This window comes from Epinephelus fuscoguttatus, linkage group LG11, assembly GCF_011397635.1.
Source record: "Epinephelus fuscoguttatus linkage group LG11, E.fuscoguttatus.final_Chr_v1".
NCBI lineage: Eukaryota > Metazoa > Chordata > Actinopteri > Perciformes > Serranidae > Epinephelus > Epinephelus fuscoguttatus.
Window position 1 is genome coordinate 37,856,065 of NC_064762.1, and position 20,382 is coordinate 37,876,446.

Consider the following 20,382-nt stretch of genomic DNA (forward strand, 5'->3'; position numbering starts at 1 on the left):
CATTATCTCTTGGATTCCTGTTTATTTAAAATAATCAGTCATCCAAAGAGTTTTCAAGTCACCTGATATTCTCCAATGATCTATAAGATCACTTTCTTCATCATTAATGTTAAATAAAACCCAGAATAAATTAAAATCACCAGTAACACAGGTCATGTAGACTGTACTCATCAGTATCTGTCTACTATGATATGATACAGTGGCTTAAATAGCAGTAGTATTAGTAGGTAACACTTTAGAATGAGGTTAGACAAATAAACTGCTTATGAATTCCTGTATTAGTGTAAAAAAGTTTAAGAATATGGCTGTATATTCCTTGGTGTTCCCACTGATGGCTGCCCTGCAAACTGCCTCCACGGTCCCATCAGCCTCCAGCTCCCAGTAAATCCAATCAGTGGACTAACTGTGTGATAAAAGTCACATCTTTAGGTAAGATTCATTCGTTCCCTGACTGTTAGTGTTTATTTGTGCAGCCCTATAATGAAGTGTTACCGCTTTACAGACAGATAAGCTCTTCAAACACACACTCCCAAACACACATCATGCTAAAACAGAACACAGTGGAGCATGCATCATGTCATACTGATGCTACACCACCCTCCTCCTGTCCCGGGGGGTCACAGGCAGGCCGGGCGGTTTCAGAGAGGAGGGGATGGGCAGCTCATGCAGACTGTCCTGGAAGGTCGCAGGGCTCAGCTGCTTTAGAATATTCTGCATGGCAGTGAGGACCAGCGGCGCCGGGCTCCTTCCTGTTAGGTACATGTACGTCTCCTCGCCCAGCACCTTGCTCCACCGCTCCGGCTCTCTTCTCAGAGCCGCTTTCATTTTAAAGTGAACATTTGGCATGAACATGAGCAGGTTGTCCAGACACTGCCTCCTCGCCCCGCCGTTCGCCTCCTTGGGGTCCCTGAGTTTCTCCAGAATGACATCCAGCGGCGTCAAGCCGTTGTGATCCAGGGCGTGCGGGGACGCCCCGCTCCCCAGCAGCATGATGACCGCCTCGGGCCGCAGGAGCTCGCAGGCCAGATGTAGAGGCGTCCTGCCGTCCTCCATGTGAAAACACCCGGCTCGGTCCGTGTAGGAGGGCGACCTGGGTGACCGGTGGGTCTCCTGTAAGATGAGGCCCAGAATGTAGCGCCTGTCGTAGCGGACAGCCATGGCCAGGTGTGGAGCGGAGGACGGGCAGCAGCAGAAGCGCTCCCCGGGCTTCGCCAGCGCTTCGTCCGTGAACCGGTTGAGTAGGTACTGCGCGTACGCCTGGTGATCGTGAACTATAGCGTATAGCAAAGCCTCCGACGGGGTATAAATCCTCTGGCTGGAGTCCTCCTCCTGGTAAAAGGTCTCCATGGTCCGCACATCCTCCAGCATCCAGACCGGCTTCAAGTCCCGCACAGCCCGGTAGAAGAGCAGCGAAAAGGACTTGCGATGCTTGTCGATGCTCTGAGCCGCCGAGCTGACGGTTAGAGAGGCCATGGCGACAAGCGAAGCTGCCCGGGTAAACTTCTGTCCTCAGCGGGTTACACAGCGTCCTTCATCGCTCTGGAGCCATTACTCAGACAGCTGCGGAGTTACATGAACACAACACAAACACGTTATGTTAGCTAAGATAACAGAGGCTAAAGATGTGACTGCAGCTTTGTCTTTAAAGCCATTTATAAAGTGACACACTCACATTCCTGAACGCTCCTGACAGCTGCGGGATTCCTCTCTGCAGTACTCAGCTAGTGCGCATGCGCAGCATATAATAACGTCAAAACAGTCTTTGAAACTTTATTGACAACGTAGTAAATTATTATGGTCAGAATTAGAACCGAATACTACAACACACTCACATTTAGTCATTATTAATATATATGTGTTTCTTTTTAAAAAATGAGATGCTTCGATAATATCTTTTAAGAAAGCACAGAGGTGAGTACAATCATGAGAAGTATAAACTTCACCAACACTGTTACATCAGTGCCTGATCGACCACATTTGGAGCCCTAAACAATTTAAAACATGTTAAAGGCTACAGATTTACAATAAAAGAATAAAGAGAGAAAATATAAAAGGCAAAATTAATTACTCTATGATTTACATAAAAAAAAATTACCTTTAAAAATAGCAAAAGTGCAAATTCGTCTTCTTCTCTTATCATTATTATTATTGTTATTGTTGTTATCTTTTATATTTATTGTTTTTATTACAAACATGAACAAGAGTGAATGAGAAATCAAAAATAAACAAAGTAGCTAACATACAATAATACTAAAAAACAAACAATGGGCGCAAATTTGGTTTTTGGAAAATCTGCCACTGTGTTGTATACATGAAAATGTATGTTACAAATGGTTTGTTTGTTTTTGTTTGTTTTTTATTTGTACTGCACCCTAAATAGCTTTTGCCTTTACATTCTTTACATTCTTTCTCTCTCTCTCTCTCTCTCCCTCTCACTTTTTTTTATTGATGAAATATTGTAAATAAAGGGTGGTACATGTACATAGAAGGCGAATAGGGCAATAACATAAAGCAGTTATGATGATGTATGTGGTGACATGTTAAGAGTCCAGGACTAGAGATTAGATTGAGGGCGTGTGTGGGTAATGTGTGTGTGTTCATGTTTTGATGTTTGTGTGTGAAGCAGCTGTGTGTATGTTGTTATTGATTCGAGAAAGGTTTGTTTGTGGGGTAAGGAGTAGGCTATGGGATGTGTGGCAGGGTGGGAGAGAAATACAGGCTGTGTTGATGTTAAAGTGACATTAAATATATCTAATGTAATAGCAATATTATTTAAATAATAATATATGGATTAAGTTATAAAATCAAGTGATATGATAATAATGTAATACTCATAATTACAAATAATACATTACAATATAATAAGCACTACTGTAATAAAGTTTGAAACTATACAGTGATGAAGAGCAGGCCTGGACTGGTGCAAGAGAGAGGCCTTTACAGTTTCCCATACTCTATACTTCACATACACTCCCTTATGTTCAATTCTTTTGAAAAAGAAAATGTAGGAATACGTTACAAATGGTTATGCTACATAACAGTGGTGTAATACTATGGTAAACAGTTGTATAAAACTTGTTACTGTGAGCTAATGTAGATTGTTACTTGAGCATTTTCAAATTGAGCTTCCTTTACATTCCTCAATGAGCCTATTCAAAAAGTACCCCTTTAATTTGGTACCACATTCATTTCTATTTAATTCCATTTTCTTCATTTTATTGAGTTTATTCTACTCATAACTCAAGTGTTATTCCAGGTGATGTGATTCCATACCACCAACTCTAGCTGCATATTATAATACTGTGTTTTTCAGTTATCTGTCACTGGGTGTAAGTCATTACCAACAGCTTTTACACTGGCTAACTTGCACATTATCAGCTACACACTGATAAGGGAGACAGCTATATTTAGCAAAGGCATTCTATCCAGCTGTGGCTTCAGGGTGTGTGACAGAAAAAATATTCTACAAAAACCTAAACTTACACTGAAACCAGGCCTTCTTCAAATCCATATTATTTCTCAGCCGATGGAACATATTTTGGAACAAATGAAGCAGAGGAACATACTGTGAAATGATAGGAGTGCTATATATGTGTAGATATTTTATCCAAATATGCAAGAATCAATCCTACTGTGAAGCAGAATCTGTGATTAATTTTAATACATGACAAAGGATTATTTTTGTTTCACCTCCAGAAAATAAGCTACTACAAACAAGTTTTGACTTTGTAAGATTAGCCTCCTTTTTTACTGAGGGTTTGGCCCCAAGTTAAGTCTGAGGGGTGTCAAGATGATTTATTAAGGAAGAAAAGCAAAAACAAAGAATATTGCTGAGACTTTTCTCAATTTTCCTTTTTTGTCTTGAAAAATACTGGTACCTTTATCGCTTCTGTTCCATAAAACCCTTCAAATTAAAAAAGCATGACAAGGTAAAATCACTTTTTGGTGACTCCATTTTCAGCAGTCACTGCAAAAAACAAAAAACAAAACAAAACAAAACACTGCTTTTCTGTGTAGATATCCTAAAAGTTATTGGTAATGAAATTCCAAATTCCCAGACTATCTATTAAAGATAGTATATATCGTCTTCTATTATTATGTGTGTCAGCACAAACATGAGAGTACATAGCTTCAGTGCGCTCTTCCCAGTGCAGTGTGCGTGAAGCCTTAGTGTTGTGTAGTAATCACCTTTAATCACACTGTGGCAGTATTGATCTACTAAATGTGGACTTACTCTGTGTTGTAGATGCAGAAATGTCCCCTAAACTACAGGAAACACACAATAATAAATGTTCTGAGTTGGAACAAAATCAAACAGCTTCATCATTCTGTTGCAGTTTTACACATCATAACATGTCTGAATGTCTTTAGGGGTACTTGCAGCACAGGATAGTAAAGACAGAATAATGTAAGGGATCAGTTACAGAGGAAGATGACAGACTATGTTAAAGTGCAAATGGCCTTACAGGCCCATTACAAAAACAGAGTCAAGCTCTGACAAGCTCCTGAAGAAGACAACCTCCTGTAACATGTTAAAAAAAGGAAAACTGGGACAAAACAGTCGTGGAGATTCAGACAAAAAAACCAAAACAAAAACAAATATCAACCAAAGGGGATAAGATAACTAAATATGAGTCCAATCATAAGGTTATGAGTCAAATGTTGATATAATGACCCCGTTTCCACCTGGTATTAAAGGGCCAGTGTGTAATATTTGGCATGGTTTATTGTCAATCTGAATCTGAATCTGAATATTCTACCCATTATTATGTTTATAAAAGTGTATAATCGCTATAAAATAAAATTTGTTTGGTTTTCGTAGCCTTATAATTATGCTTTTATATATATATATATATATATATATATATATATATATGTATATATAGCAAGGGCCTTGCTTTAAAGAGGTCGCCATCTTGCGCCGCCATGTATGTACGGCAGACCGAGCGAACAATCCAGCCAGCCAGAGAACGCGTTTCGCATGTATAAATGAACCAACGAAGACAGCGGAAGGAAGGAAGGAAGGAAGGAAGGAGGAGGAAACAGCAGAGAGTGTTAGTAGTTCGTAGATAGAGAGTAGTGAAAGGTTTTTTTTAGTTATAAAGTTTGCGAATGGACCACACTTACCACACAACAGGAGAGAATGAACCCAAACCGTCATCTGCGAGGAAAAGAAGACGCAACTTCACTCCTTGTGATGCACTCTCTGCGGCGCTTTTCCTCCTGATGATATATCTCCCCAACGATGGTAGCAGTAGCACCGAATCCCATTCTGTGCATTCAGCCTCTCTTCTCGCCCGCTCAGCATCAAACACATGGAGTTCCTCATCTGTATGCTCCGGCTCAAACAGGTATGGCTCTGGGTCTGTGTCTGCCACAAGAAACTCTTCAAAAGGGCGTTCAAAGTCGTCCATTGCAGCTACTATAGTCCGGAGATATCGCTAGGCTAAATAAACAGCTGAGCTCTGTTTACCGGCCACGCTGTCAGTCAGTGTGCGGGCTGGACATTGAGCAGAAAGGGGAGGGGGGTCGGCATGGTAAACGAGTATGTGTGCAAAGTTATGGAGTGTGTGCGTTACGCTAGAAGAGTCAGAGTTTGGGACGGGGTCTTTTACCCCCTGGGGTGTTACCAGAGTTTTTGGAGTGCTCAAATAAACTGGCCTTTGTCCCGAACGCTCCTCTGGTCTCCTGCTCGTAACGGATTCATTACAATATCGTAACATGGTTTAGATTTCTAAATAAACATTCACTTCGTCGCTAGATAGACCTACTCCTGAAAAACTTGTGCGCAAGGCTTTTTGTCCCTACGAGGCCGCCGTCATTTACCTGACGGGAGGGGTGAGCAAGTGAGCCCTGCAATCTAGAATTTGGCCACTGATGTCACTGTTTTCAACCCATTTTACACACTGGCCCTTTAATATGTGATCTGTATCTGGTGATCTGATCTTAATAAGGAAAAACACATGTTAATGCAGGTCTAAATGCAGACACTTCTGTCACAGCTGGAGGGGGTCGGGCTTACTTGCACTGTGATCAGATCTCAGCCAGGCATAAATCATATCTGTACAGTTTGAATGCTTAAAATTGTTTAACATTATGGAGATTACACTTACTTTCTTGCTTTCCAAGAGTGAGATGAGAAGATTGAAATGAATCTCCAGATCTGGAGTAACGATGTGCATGCAGGAGACTGACGTGGAGTTAAGTGGCTGCACTACTCACGACATAAATTATAAAGCAGAGACAATGAATTGAGGACAGACATGGAAAAAATAGCATCAACTAACAGCATGACTTTAAAATTGAGCTTGAAGGTTCATTCCTGACCTTAAAAATAACAGTTTGACAAAAACAATTCTCAATGCAATTTCCTTCTTACTTCTGGTTTGGAAAGCTTTCAATCGCAACTCTTGGTCTTCCTCTGTTAGAGTTGATAACTAGTGATGACCTCATGAAGCCTCATGAAGGATTTTCTTTATTTTCTGAGCCCACTAGATGGCACTTTTTGTTCAACAAAAGGTTAAAAGCACACTGAATTGCTATTCTGTGAGCCTCTCTTTAAACCAAGGGCGCCATCTAGTGGGCTCAGAAAATAAAAAAAAAATCCCTCATGAGGCTTCATGAGGCCATCACTATTGATTACCACTGGGGAGAGGTCAAAGGCTGTCAAAGATCAAGGACAGCATTCCCTCCTGACACCAGGGATCTTTGAATAAAGACCAGGGTTGCCATCTCCCCCCATATACAAGCAACTGTTATCAAATGACTGAGGGTTCATACTCAGGTCATGTGATTAATCATTTATTATAACCAAAAAAGCAGCATATGCTGTGGAAACAACAAGTAAGTTGGCCCTTATGTTGAATTTTTTTTTGCCAGAAGGACTATAAAGACATATATGTAGGTCTATTTTGACAGAAAAACCTTAAATCAACGTCTACTTACTAGCTTTTCAAGAACTTTCAAGCACATCTTCTTCAGCAGGTGGAATTGGCTTTGTTGTCTCACTCTGCATACAAGAGATGAAGTTAAAAAATGAAATCATCATATTAAAAACATTTCTGGGGGCAGTGTACAATATTGTTCCCTTGACCATGGCACTAAACAGCCCTGTGCTCCTGTGATGTTTCTCATTCCCTGCCTCTCGCCAGATGTCAGCCCCCCGCGACCCTCAAGAGGATGAAGCGGTTAGAAGATGAATGAATGAACAATATGGCTTTTCTAAGAATATAGTACTGAGATGCTTTGTTAATTTGGCCACCATATATAAAGCTAAAAGAAACATTACTTTGATTGCTGCAAGTCCATGCTGGTTTGACTGTTATCAGGCCACTTAATGGTCATTGTCAGTGGTTTTAAACATCATAAATATGAGTTAGAAGGGGCCTCAAGGAAGTTAGGTGATGTAGTACAAAGAGCGATAAAGTCCACATTGGGCAAGCGGGAGTGGTGACGGATTGGTCAAACATACATGGCAATTTCACTTCGGAGAGAGGGGTTGGGGTTTGTGTCCCACTGAAAACCAAAAGTCAACGTTGACTTATTTTACCAGTGATGGCTGTTACTAGCACTGATGTTGCTGGTATTATTTTCATCCCATGTGTGTGTGTGTGTGTGTGTGTGTGTGTGTGTGTGTGTGTATTGTAGTGGCAACGACCATAGAAGCTGAAAACAATAGTGTCACAACTGTGCAAGATGCAGTCACGAAACTGGTGAAACTAGTGATGTCCAAATGAAGCCTCATGAAGCATTTTCTGAGTCCACTAGATGGCGCTTTTTGTTCAACAAAAGGTTGAAAGCACACTGAATTGCTATTCTTTGAGCCTCCTTCTTAAAACCAAGAGTGCCATCTAGTGGGCTCACAAAATTAAGAAAATCCCTCATGAGGCTTCATGAGGCTGCATTCGGCCATCACTAGGTGAAACATGTGAGGTGTGTAGTTATAGAGATCAAAAGGAAGGCCAAGTTCAGCTGACAACTTATTTTAAGGAGTTGGTCAAAATCAAAAACATTTTGACATTTTTTTGAGTCGGTGGAATTAAGATAAATAAGTAATCTTGAATAAAATAGCTTGACCACTAGATCTCCACACAACTTTGAGATAAATATTTAGTCAGTTCAACTTAATGAAGTTTTTTGAGGTCAAAGCAAATCATGTTGGTTGTACTAAATTACTTTGGTTTGTCAGACTATAAAAGACTCGTGGGATTGGCTCAATGATGAGTTGGAACTGCTTAAAATGATGCTGTCAAATTGTTACCTTTTTCTTTTTTTTCTTTTTTTACTTACCTTCTTGTTTTGTCATCCTGTGGTCTGATCTCATGTAACACAGTACAGTGCAGCCCTGCTGAGTCACAGCTCTCAACACATAGGACATCTGCCTTATTGTCTGCAGCTCTCACTGTTTATTTGTTTCCCCCTGGATCGCACACTACAGCAGAATATGGCTGTGCATATTTCATATTTCACTGTGACTGATCAAATTGCCACGACTAATAGTGTGCTCTAATCAAAGATTCTTTTGATTAGAGCTGCAGCCTCTCATCACCTCTGGCTAAGCCTTTGATTGAATTTGCATTTGGTGGGTGGTCAGCAACGCATTTCAGCTGTGACCACGTCCCTTTTATCCTCAGTAATTACACTCTTCTATTCCGACCAATTGAATTAAATGTCAGAATGAGCTGGCTCAACAAGCACTTTGGCACACTTTGAAATATAATGTGAGCACTGCAGATCTGTATGAGGCCCTGATTTCTATGCAAAGCGTTCGTTTAATTCCCCCAGCAATTAATGTAGTGTCTGGTGGCCTCTGATCATCAGCGTGTGTGAAGATCTGTTTGTGAGATACTGATCTGGGAGCAGCGTCTCTGATGCCATAAGCACTCTGTGAGTCTGTTTACCAGGGTTAGACCTTTATATTAGCCTGCAAATATAACGGCGTGATATTTGGATTTTAAAGCAAACACTCACCACAAAAAATTTCAAAGATCCATTCCAAAAGAGTAGATATATTAAAAGTGCATTCCTCTGCTGTTGACAGAAGTCCTTGTGTTGCCTGGGAGGCTGAGGTGAATCCTTGTAGGATGCAGTGTTAGTCCTCACTAAAACAACACACTCTGGTTTATTCAAAGGCCTTAAATGCATCTGTTGTGCTGACCTGATTGGGACCTCCAGGGGTTGTGTGACTTATGACTGTTCCGTGTCAGGAGCAAAGGTGTGACACTGATATCTGATCATTGTTAGTTTCCTGTCTCCTACGAACAGGCAACATCAGTGTCTTTAACTATGACCACCATCTTGACCTCAGCCGAGTCATAACAGAACCAAACCTTAACCACAGAGTTGGCAGATTAAGAAACAGTTGTATGTATAATTTTTGCAGCACTAATTTGCAATGCTTATACACATGTATACATATACCATATACATCAGATCAGACAACATTTTAATGTTCATTTTAGAGCACTGGCTGGTTAGCTAGAAAGCCATCCCTGCAGAGACACATAACAAGAATCTAAAGTCCCTAAAATGAGGAAAAGCAGACCTAAGAACAAGGAGGAGAAGCAGGCTGCAGTCCAACGTTGAATCTTAGCAATATATTGCTGTGGAGGGTCAGCAACAAAATGTATTTCAGGCACCCAAAAAAGTCCCACCTAAAAAATGCTGAGCCCACTAAATGCTCAACAAAAGGTTAACAGCACACTGAATTGCTATTCTTTGAGCCTCTCTCTTTAAACCAAGAGCACCACCTAGTGGACTCAGAAAATAAAGAAAATGCTTCATTCGGCCATCACAACTACCGCATAGCTGTCCTATTAAATATTTTGATCTCCTTTGACGTTTTTTTTAACCTTTAAATCTGTGTGTTAGAAAACAGCCTTGTCCCGGGGAGAAGAATTTACAACTTGAATCAATTAAAAAGCCTTAAAAAAATCTAAAACTAAGAGTACGCACTGATAACATTGGTGTAAAAATGTACTGCTGTCATCATCATCTTTGTTTTTAAAAATATATTTTTATGAAAATGTTGGCCCTTTAAGGATGTGCCCCAAATTTTTATCAGCTCCGTCAGATTTCCACAAAAACAACATGCTGATTACCATTGAGAGAATTCTTAGCAAGTCTGAAAAATACTCATTACAACTGCTATGAAATTAATAAATATCTCACTTTTTGTCAACTACATAAGACATCAACTCCATCAGATCTTACCTCCGACATTCATTAAGAATGCTACTCAAGAAAAAAATGAAATCACTGGGAGGCTGGCCCTTTACAAGGTTTAATAGTCAAGACAATTATCTTTTTAAATATATTTGCAGCCTATTTTAAGAGTAAAGAAAAAAAAACAGTTTTCAAGAATGAGTGATATTTAAATACAGTCTGTTGGTTTGGCCATTGCAATTTCTGAGCTGTTTGTGGTTAAACAAAAAAAGTGTATCTCTGCAGGTTTCTTTCCACAATGTTGTTGGACACTTATAAAAACAATCTGAGCCTGTCAGTGGCAAAAACAAACACTTTTAGTGGATGTACATTGAGGGTGCACCAATACCCCAAGTGATTACACTGCAGCCTGTTCTGCCACTGCAGCTCAATACTGGACCAATGTCAAAAATTGTTGACACAAAAATATGCAACAATAGTTTATTAATTCTTCTCATTTCTGTAGCTAGGACATTGTTTTATAATAATAAAAATAACTTCTTACTCACCAAGTTAGTTGTTGAGATCTGGTAACAGGATAACATCATTAAAGAGTATTATGACAGACCTGAATAAAAATAAATATCTGACACAAATGGCCACATAGTCACATCACAAATTGATATCAACCAGTGCAGGAAGATTAGATGGTAGATGCTTTTTTTAAAAGAATCAGAGGGTTAGCCATGTTCAATAGCTGTGTTGAAGATGTGACTTGACTCAACACCTTCAGGCGTGTCATTGTGTAAAAACTGCTGTGAATCCTGCTTCAGCCTGCCTGGAACAACTACTTCCTCTCCTGCAGTACAGAAAAAATATTTTATTAGTCTGGGTTTCAGTGGAGAGCTTCACTGTCTCATAATGCTCTAAATATAGTTTTTACTCACTCAGACAAGAACAATATTTTGTAGAAATATTCAAATTGTTAGGCTCTGACTGAAAAAAAAAAAAAATTTGTTGATCAGCAACATATAAGCTGTTATTATGTTTTACTCAACAATAAAACCTCAATCTGAATGCATTCATACAGGAATTTATACACAGTGGCATGCACAAGTTTGGGTACCCCTCATCAAAATTTCATTTACCATGCAAACGTTTGGGCACCCCAAGACATTTAAGCTCTCAGACAACTTTTACCAGGGTCTCAGACCTTGATTAACGTGTTAGGGCTCTGGCTTGTTCACAATCATTATTTGGGAAGGCCAGGTTAAACAAATTTAAAAGCTTTATACGTAAATAGTCTGATTCCTGAAACCTTGTTCCAACAATCAGCAGCCATGGGCTAGTCTAAACAGCTGCCTAGCACTCTGAAAACTAAAATAATTGATGGCCACAAAGCAGGAGAAGGCTATAAGCAAAGTGTTTTCAGATAGCTGTTTCCTTAATGTAATTAAGAAATGGCAGTTAACAGGAACTGTGGAGGTCAAGTTGAGGTCTGGAAGACCAAGAAAACTTTCGAGAGAGCTGCTCGTAGGATTGTTAGAAAGGCAAATCAAAACCCCCATTTGACTGCAAAAGACCTGCAGGAAGATTGATCAGACTCTGGAGTGGCGGTGTACTGTTCTACTGTGCAGCGACACCTGTACAAATGTGACCTTCATGGAAGAATCCTCAGAAGAAAACCTTTCCTGACTCCTCACCAAAAAAATCCAACAGCTAAACAAGCCTGATGCTTTTCGGAAATAATCCTGTGGACTGATGAAGGCAGAATAGAACTTTTTGGAAGCAGTGGGGAAAGGTGTGTTCGGAGAATTTAATGAAAAGAACACCTGTCCAACTGTGAAACGCGGAGGTGGACCGATCCTGCTTTGGGCTTGTATTGCAGCCAGTGACATGGGCAACATCTCACAAGTAGAGGGAAGATTGTAATCAGTTACATTCCAACAAATTCTGGAAGCAAACATCACACAATCTGTAAAAAAGCTGAAGGTGAAGAGAGGATGGCTTCTACAACAGGACAATGATCCTAAACACACCTCGAAATCCACAATAGACGACCTCCAGAGGCACAAGCTGAAGGTTTTGCTATGGCCCTCACAGCCGACTTACTCATCGAAAATCTGTGGACAGACCTCAAAAGAGCAGTGCATGCAAGACGGCCTAAGAACCTCACAGAACTAGAAGCCATTTGCAGGAAGAATAGGTGAAATTCCTCCAAACATGAACTGAAAGACTCTTACAAAAAGCGTTTAGAAGCTATGATACTTGCCAAAGGGGGTGCTGCTAAGTACTGTCCATGCAGGGAAACTAAAGAAAAGATTACATACAAAGTCAATGCAAAGACGTGGTTAGACGCGAATTCGTGCCGGGTGGCGTGATGGATGCGTCTAGCGCGACACGATGGATGGGATAGACGCGTAGGCGCGGTGCGATAGCCGCAAAATTCGCGTCCATCGCCTCATCGCTCGAGTTGAAAATATTGAACTTTTGAGGCGAATTTGCATGATGCTGTGCCGCGAAAGCCAATCAGCATTGAGATTCTCCCGACGTCACTGGCGTCATGACGTCAGTGACGTCTTGACGCCCTGACGTCCAGTTGTTGATGTCAAGATGGAGGAGAAACTTATAATTGCGGTGTGCGGCTACCCGGAGCTATATGACACTACGTGTCTACTCTACAGAGACCGCAACAAAAAGGAGCAGGCTTGGGTGAAAGTCGCCAAGGAGACTGGTCTACCTGGTAAGTTCTGTAAATATGTGTCTTTTATTAGTTTGCAGAATGGTTGTACTTTGAACGTTAGCACTTGCTTAGCTCCACTTAGCACAGCCGGCTTCCACGCCATAACGTACTTGTCTGTTACGATTGTGTTTTTTGTCAGTGGAAGAATGTCGAAAGAAGTGGAAGAGCCTCAGGGACACTTATTTAAAGGAAAGGTGGAAGGAGACAGAAAAAAAAAAAAGCAGGGCAGCGGCAGGGCCAGTGAAGAGGTGGAAGTACTCTGCGGTCCTTTCTTTCCTCGACCCCTTCATAACCCCAAGGGAGACCAGCAGGAACATGGGTCGGGGGTCGAGGATAGGGCCGCAGGGTACAGAGAGTCGGAAGCAGGGCCAGTCGAGGACCAGGGAGACGCAGCAAGCCCCTCACTGACTGAGTCTGGAGGTTTGTTGACAGATGAAGATGAACACACATAAAGCATTGCAAACTTATAGAAGAGATTTCTGTATCGATAGATAACTGACTTGTATAGATGTCTCAGATGTCTATAGAGATTTTTTCACAGCCTGTACTATAAAAACTGACAAAGAAAATTTGAAAATACCCTAAACTAATATGTCAGGGCTTGACGCTAACTTTTTTCCCAAGGAGCACATGTGCTCCTAAGTTGAAAAAGTAGGGAGCGCACAAAGAACTTTAGGGGCACAACGTAAATTGATCAAATAATGTGTTTTCCGTAATAAACATGATGCAAATAGACATTTACAAGCAAAATTATGTAATGAATTTGTATACAAAATATACAGAAAGGTAAAATCATCCAGTTTTGAAAAAGTAGGCCTATTGCAATTTAATTTTGTCTTTAATGTTATTATCTTATATATATTATCTTTGCAATATGATTATCTTATATAATGTTATTACTATCCTAAAACATTCTCCAGGTCCTCTGAAACTCTGCAGGACTTAAGCCTCTTTCACACAGAGCTTTTGCGGTGCCCACCGCGGGGTAGGGCGCAGAGGACAGGATTTGGGGGAGTACAGGCTCGTTCAGGAGCTACAGCTCCATGGTTACTGCTTCCGGGTCTACTTCAGGCTCTTCTCTGCTATGTGACGCGCAGCGCCGAGGTGTTGTCACAGCGCGCAGACGCCGCAACATGCACCCTCTCGCGCGCCGCTCAGCTCGGCGGCAGAGCGGTGTGCACTTGCGCCGCGGTAGCACATACACAATGAATGGGTTCGTTGGCGGAGGTCTGCGCTTTGCGCGCTCTGTGTGAAAAAGGCTTTATTTCCACCCTGCCCAGCAGCGGTACCGTCACGAACGGTCCCTAAAGGCCTCTACACATGATCAGCTGTAAAACCACTTTGCGCTGGCTGTCCCATGGAGAGGGCAGCAACGCCTGACAAAGGCACCGCTACCCTTGGCGTCGCGCACTGCTCTGATTTTCCGCCCGAGCGCTGCGCTCAGAGTTGAAATTATTTGAACTACGGGGAGTACGGAGCAGGCTTCCCCGGAGATCCACCGCTTAACCTAGTCAATCTCCTCCATACTTTGACTTATTTCCACGCTGTCGACAGTGGGACTTAAGCCCTTTTCACACAGAGCGCACAAAGTGCAGACCTCCGCCGACCAACCCATTCATTGTGTATGTGCTACCGCGGCGCAAGAGCGCATTGTGCAGACAGTGGCTTGGAAAACCGCCCATAACCGTGGAAGAGGGAAGGCGGCTGGAGTTCCTCCAACATTTGTGGTTAGATTATCATATTTTTTTATTGACAAAAATATAGGCTGCTTCGGCTGATTTTTTTTATGCGCACATGTGCCCCGAAATATTTTTTACAGTTTGCACACATCTATTTTTAGTCGCAAATGTGAGTGAAACGCTCGCACTGTTGAGCCCTGTATGTATTCTCACCTACAAAACCTGAAATTAAAACACTTGGATATTGAATGGAACAAGCCCATGGAAGAACACAAAAACACCCGAAGTCACTGAATGGGAGAAACTGCTTCCTTTGAATCCTCAGTAGCTAGAATGAACAATACAAAAGGGAAATTAAAGTAAGTCAGGGATCATTTCTTTCTTTACATGAAGGGTTCACTGCATTAAAGGTTGTGGAGGCTAGATATTACCATGGCTGGAACTGTATGTCATATTAATATGGGTGCATTTGTAAAATGCTTTATGTGCTGTAATTGACAGTGAAAACTAGAATGACTGAGACAATTAAAATGTAAACAAAAAACTAAAGACACCTTTGTCACTACTACAGACCACCCAGCACAAGACTCTCCAAGCGGCAGTGACACTGAAGCTGCTCCTGCTGCCTCTCCCGCTGATGGCCCTGCTTCTGGCTCTTCTTCTGGCCCTGCCACTGCCCCTGCTGCTGCTGCTGCTGCACAAGGGAGAGCACCCAACGGTATGATTATAATTTTTGCATAGTGTTTTTCACTATGAAAAGTACCTTTCAAAGTTACTTTCAGTTTGACTCATATCTTTTTGACTGTTGCCTGATTTCAATATTCTAACAAATATTCACTTAGATATTGTGTAAGTCAGACCTACTGAAATGATTGGACGCAGCAGTTTATGTTTCCAAAAAATATGTTTCCATTTCACACAGTGACAAAGAGGGCCAGGAAGAGAGGGAGGGAGGACGGAGAGATGCCCAGGCAGAGCCAAATTGAGGAGCTGCTCCTGGAGGCCCTCAAGAGGCAAGCGCAACCAGGTCCACCTGCTCCACCTGATCCTCCTCGTCAACCTCCCTCAGAGGATGAAATGTTCCTCCTCAGCCTGGTTCTTTCCCTGCAGAGATTGTCGCCCCGGCGGAAAGAGTATATGAAATTTAACATACACAAATTAATTTTTGAAGCCAGCCCTGTTATGCTAAATTTTGAACAAAGTGAGTAGCTTTTTAGCTAATGGTGCAACAATCTCTGCAGGGAACGAACCAGGCTTTTCAGTTTTTTAAAAACAGGTGTCCCTGAGGCCTCCATTTCAGATTGTTAATCACCCAAGACTACTCCTTTTTGTTCTCTGCAGAGTAGACACGTTATTTGTATATGTTCATCACTTTTTTGTTTGTGTTTATATCTATGTATATTTTTATAACTTTTTTTTGTGTTTATATCTATGTACAGTACAGGCCAAAAGTTTGGACACACCTTCTCATTCAATGTGTTTTCTTTATTTTCATGACTATTTACATTGTAGATTCTCACTGAAGGCATCAAAACTATGAATGAACACATGTGGAGTTATGTACTTCACAAAAAAAGGTGAAATAACTGAAAACATGTTTTATATTCTAGTTTCTTCAAAATAGCCACCCTTTGCTCTGATTACTGCTTTGCACACTCTTGGCATTCTCTCCATGAGCTTCAAGAGGTAGTCACCTGAAATGGTTTCCACTTCACAGGTGTGCCTTATCAGGGTTAATTAGTGGAATTTCTTGCTTTATCAATGGGGTTGGGACCATCAGTTGTGTTGTGCAGAAGTCAGGTTAATACACAGCCGACAGCCCTATTGGACAACTGTTAAAATTCATATTATGGCAAGAACCAATCAGCTAACTAAAGAAAAACAAGTGGCCATCATTACTTTAAGAAATGAAGGTCAGTCAGTCCGGAAAATTGCAAAAACTTTAAATGTGTCCCCAAGTGGAGTCGCAAAAACCATCAAGCGCTACAACGAAACTGGCACACATGAGGACCGACCCAGGAAAGGAAGACCAGGAGTCACCTCTGCTTCTGAGGATAAGTTCATCCGAGTCACCAGCCTCAGAAATGGCAAGTTAACAGCAGCTCAGATCAGAGACCAGATGAATGCCACACAGAGTTCTAGCAGCAGACCCATCTCTAGAACAACTGTTAAGAGGAGACTGCAATCAGGCCTTCATGGTCAAATAGCTGCTAGGAAACCACTGCTAAGGAGAGGCAACAAGCAGAAGAGATTTGTTTGGGCCAAGAAACACAAGGAATGGACATTAGACCAGTGGAAATCTGTGCTTTGGTCTGATGAGTCCAAATTTGAGATCTTTGGTTCCAACCGCCGTGTCTTTGTGAGACGCATGAAAAGGTGAACGGATGGATTCCACATGCCTGGTTCCCACTGTGAAGCATGGAGGAGGAGGTGTGATGGTGTGGGGTGTTTTGCTGGTGACACTGTTGGGGATTTATTCAAAATTGAAGGCACACTGAACCAGCATGGCTACCACAGCATCCTGCAGCGACATGCCATCCCATCCGGTTTGCGTTTAGTTGGACGATCATTTATTTTTCAACAGGACAATGACCCCAAACACACCTCCAGGCTGTGTAAGGGCTATTTGACCAAGAAGGAGAGTGATGGAGCGCTGCGGCAGATGACCTGGCCTCCACAGTCACCGGACCTGAACTCAATCGAGATGGTTTGGGGTGAGCTGGACCGCAGAGTGAAGGCAAAGGGGCCAACAAGTGCTAAACACCTCTGGGAACTCCTTCAAGACTGTTGGAAAACCATTTCAGGTGACTACCTCTTGAAGCTCATGGAGAGAATGCCAAGAGTGTGCAAAGCAGTAATCAGAGCAAAGGGTGGCTATTTTGAAGAAACTAGAATATAAAACATGTTTTCAGTTATTTCACCTTTTTTGTTAAGTACATAACTCCACATGTGTTCATTCATAGTTTTGATGCCTTCAGTGAGAATCTACAATGTAAATAGTCATGAAAATAAAGAAAACGCATTGAATGAGAAGGTGTGTCCAAACTTTTGGCCTGTACTGTATATTTTTATAAGATTTTTATATTTGTGTTTCTCTGTATATATGTTTTATATTTCAAGATTTATATATAAAAGAAAAAAATAATCTACCTCAGCTGTCTTTCGGCTTCTCTTTCCTACAAAAACAATTCTCATCTGATTTCATATATTTATTGCGCACACAGAGCACTGTGTACTGTATTCTGTTGGTTCCAGCTGTGCAGAAGCTTTTAACATAAAGTACACAAAAGTAAATAAATATTGCAGGATGTTTGCTCAGTAGTAATGTGTAGGTGGCTCTTAAAAGAGCCGTCTTGTGAGTGCTTGCACACTAGACGTTGGCCTGCCACGGGACCGTTCCCTCTGCTGAGAAGTAAGCTGCGAAGGTCTCCCGAACCCTGATGGCCTCTCTTGTCGAGTTGTTCGCAGCCAGTCTTCCCAGACCTGGCAGAGGCTCCACCACACCATCGGCGATGCTCCCCCTCATTGCAGGCGCTGGGGTCGTCTTCCGCATGAAGTTGTGCAGGACACAGGCTGCCTTCACACACTTCTCTGCAATATCAGGCTGGAGCTCCATGGCACGCCGATACATCCGCCACTGGGATGCAAAGATCCCAAAGGCGTTCTCCACCACCAGCCGTGCCTGGGACAGATGGCAGTTGTAGATCCGCCGGTCTCTAAGTGTGTGCCCGGGAAATGGCCTCATGAGGTTTCTCTGGCATGCAAAAGCCTAATCCGCGACAGACACATGTGGCTGGGGTCCCCTGTGGTCAGCTCCTGGTAACAGCCGGTCAGCAGGCAGCTGGAGGGTGCCGGAGCAAAGCGCCCGACCAAAGGCTGAGTTGGCCAGGATACCGCCACCACTGGTCCTGCCGTAGCCCCCGACATCGATCACCCTTAAGCAATACTGGGAAGGAGGACTATCGAGAATGTCCCCTTGTAGTTGTAGTACTGGGATCCCGAATGTGCAGGGGCTTTCAGGACCACATGCTTCCCATCCACAGTGCCACAGCAGAGAGGAAAATTCCACCGCTCCTCAAACTCCTCTGCGATGGACCACCACTCCTCTGTGGTGGGCACAGCCATGAACTCCTCCACGAGGCAATCCCAAATAGCTGTGACTACAGCTGGAACAATCAGGGAAACAGTGGAGACCCCAACGCGGAAGCTGTTTGCAATGGTCCTGATGGAGTCACCAGTGGCCAGGTATCTGCAGCATAGAAGAAAACATTAAATGTAGCTGAGGTGAAGTGAATGTAGGTGGCAGCCTATATCAAATCTGTTATTACTTTTACTATTCTATTGATATGGCTGAACAGGTGAAAGTATTTATGCTTGACTACTGACTAGTAATTTCATCAGCCTTTTACATGCTGTTATCTTATATACTGTGTGTGTGTGTGTGTAATCTTATGCAACATTACGTTTAACGTTTTTTTGTTCATTTTATGTCTATTTTTAAAGTGAAGCACACAGTGCATGTCATTTCTTTGTTGTAAAGCACTTTGAGCTGCATTTCGTGTATGACAGGTGCTATACAAATCAAGATTATCATTATATTATGCCGTTATTACATTATACTTTTGATCCGTTTATTGAAACTGAATCACAGCAAAATGTAGGTTCATACCACTATAGTGTCAGATAAGCCGACGTATGACTTGCTAGATACAGTGAATATTTACTGATTTTGACACAATAAACTGCTACTCACCGGAGACAGGTGGAGAGGCGCTCCGCAGCTGAAATGGAGCGCCTGTAGTTGGTGTCCTGCCTGGAGATCCTGGCGCCAACCCTCGCCAACAGGTCCTCAAACTGGGCCCCAGTCAGCCTGAAGTACCGCTGAAAGTGGCTATCATCCAGACGGAGTTCCTGGAGGAGGTGGTGAAACTTGCCGAGCTGGATGCGCTTCTGCAGGATAGGGTGAACCCAAAAACGTCAGCGTTTGGCCCCCCGACGCATCTGGGACTTCCAGAGCAGGTACAAAGCAGCGATGGTGGTTATCTCAGTCATGGTTGAGGAGAGAATGGTGGGCCAGATGTTATTATCTAGTGAAAATGGGCGGGCTCGCGACTGACGCGATAATGCGAATTAACAAAATGGTTCGGCGTCCAAACTCATGCGTTACACGCGAGTAATTCGCTTCACTTGCACCCGGTGTGAACGCACAGTAAAAGATTAAAATATTAAATAAATGTTTCATTTTAACTTCATACCTTTTGGAAACAGTTTATCTCCTACTTATCTTACTAATCACAGTCAATGAAATTTTTACCAGGAGTGCCCAAATGTTTGCATGCCTTATAGAATACATTCTGTGGATGCACTGGGATACATCATCAGTGATGTATCCTGGGGTCACTGGGTGTTTCGGGTCTTTTCAAACTTTTCAGAGACATCCTCACCCAGGCCACCCAGCTGGGGGTGATCAGTCCCCAGCTTGCATCCCAGCAGCAGCAGACCACGGGGCCTCCTTCCTCAGCCAGAGCCACCTAGTGCCTCTCTCTGTGGTACTGATGATATCCTTGATGGCCCTCTTCTTAGCCAGCCCCACTATCTTGCAGGACTGTTTCTGAAGTGTGTTTGTTCACAGCAAACATCCAGTTAACCAGCTACACAGACGTCAGCTGGGATAGCTAACAATGTACACGCTGATACTCTACTATATCTTTACATTGCAAATAGTGATTTGCTACTACTTTAATGTTTTGAATGTTGCATACACAATCTTTAAAGGTAATTTAAGACTATTTCAATTAATATAGCCTGAATATGTAC

The 20,382-nt window shown here is 42.3% G+C and overlaps 2 protein-coding genes across 4 annotated transcripts in view; one reads left to right on the plus strand and one right to left on the minus strand.

Annotated features, from left to right (window-relative positions):
- LOC125897389 (xaa-Arg dipeptidase-like) overlaps positions 1–20,382 on the plus strand; it is a 649,571-nt gene that overhangs the window by 423,760 nt on the left and 205,429 nt on the right. The gene's annotated exons all lie outside the window — the stretch shown is intronic.
- On the minus strand, positions 42–5,149 carry zgc:112001 (uncharacterized protein LOC550384 homolog). Of its 2 annotated transcripts, none has more exons than XM_049590735.1 (2): positions 5,128–5,149; positions 42–1,560 (listed from the first exon to the last, which is right to left on the minus strand). In XM_049590735.1, exon 2 carries the CDS (start codon positions 1,471–1,473, stop codon positions 589–591), a length of 885 nt encoding a protein of 294 aa, XP_049446692.1. In that variant the 5' UTR covers positions 1,474–1,560; positions 5,128–5,149; the 3' UTR covers positions 42–588. The 2 variants fall into 2 exon arrangements, with proteins under 2 accessions (XP_049446692.1, XP_049446690.1); XM_049590733.1 differs by lacking the exon at positions 5,128–5,149 and adding an exon at positions 1,673–1,750.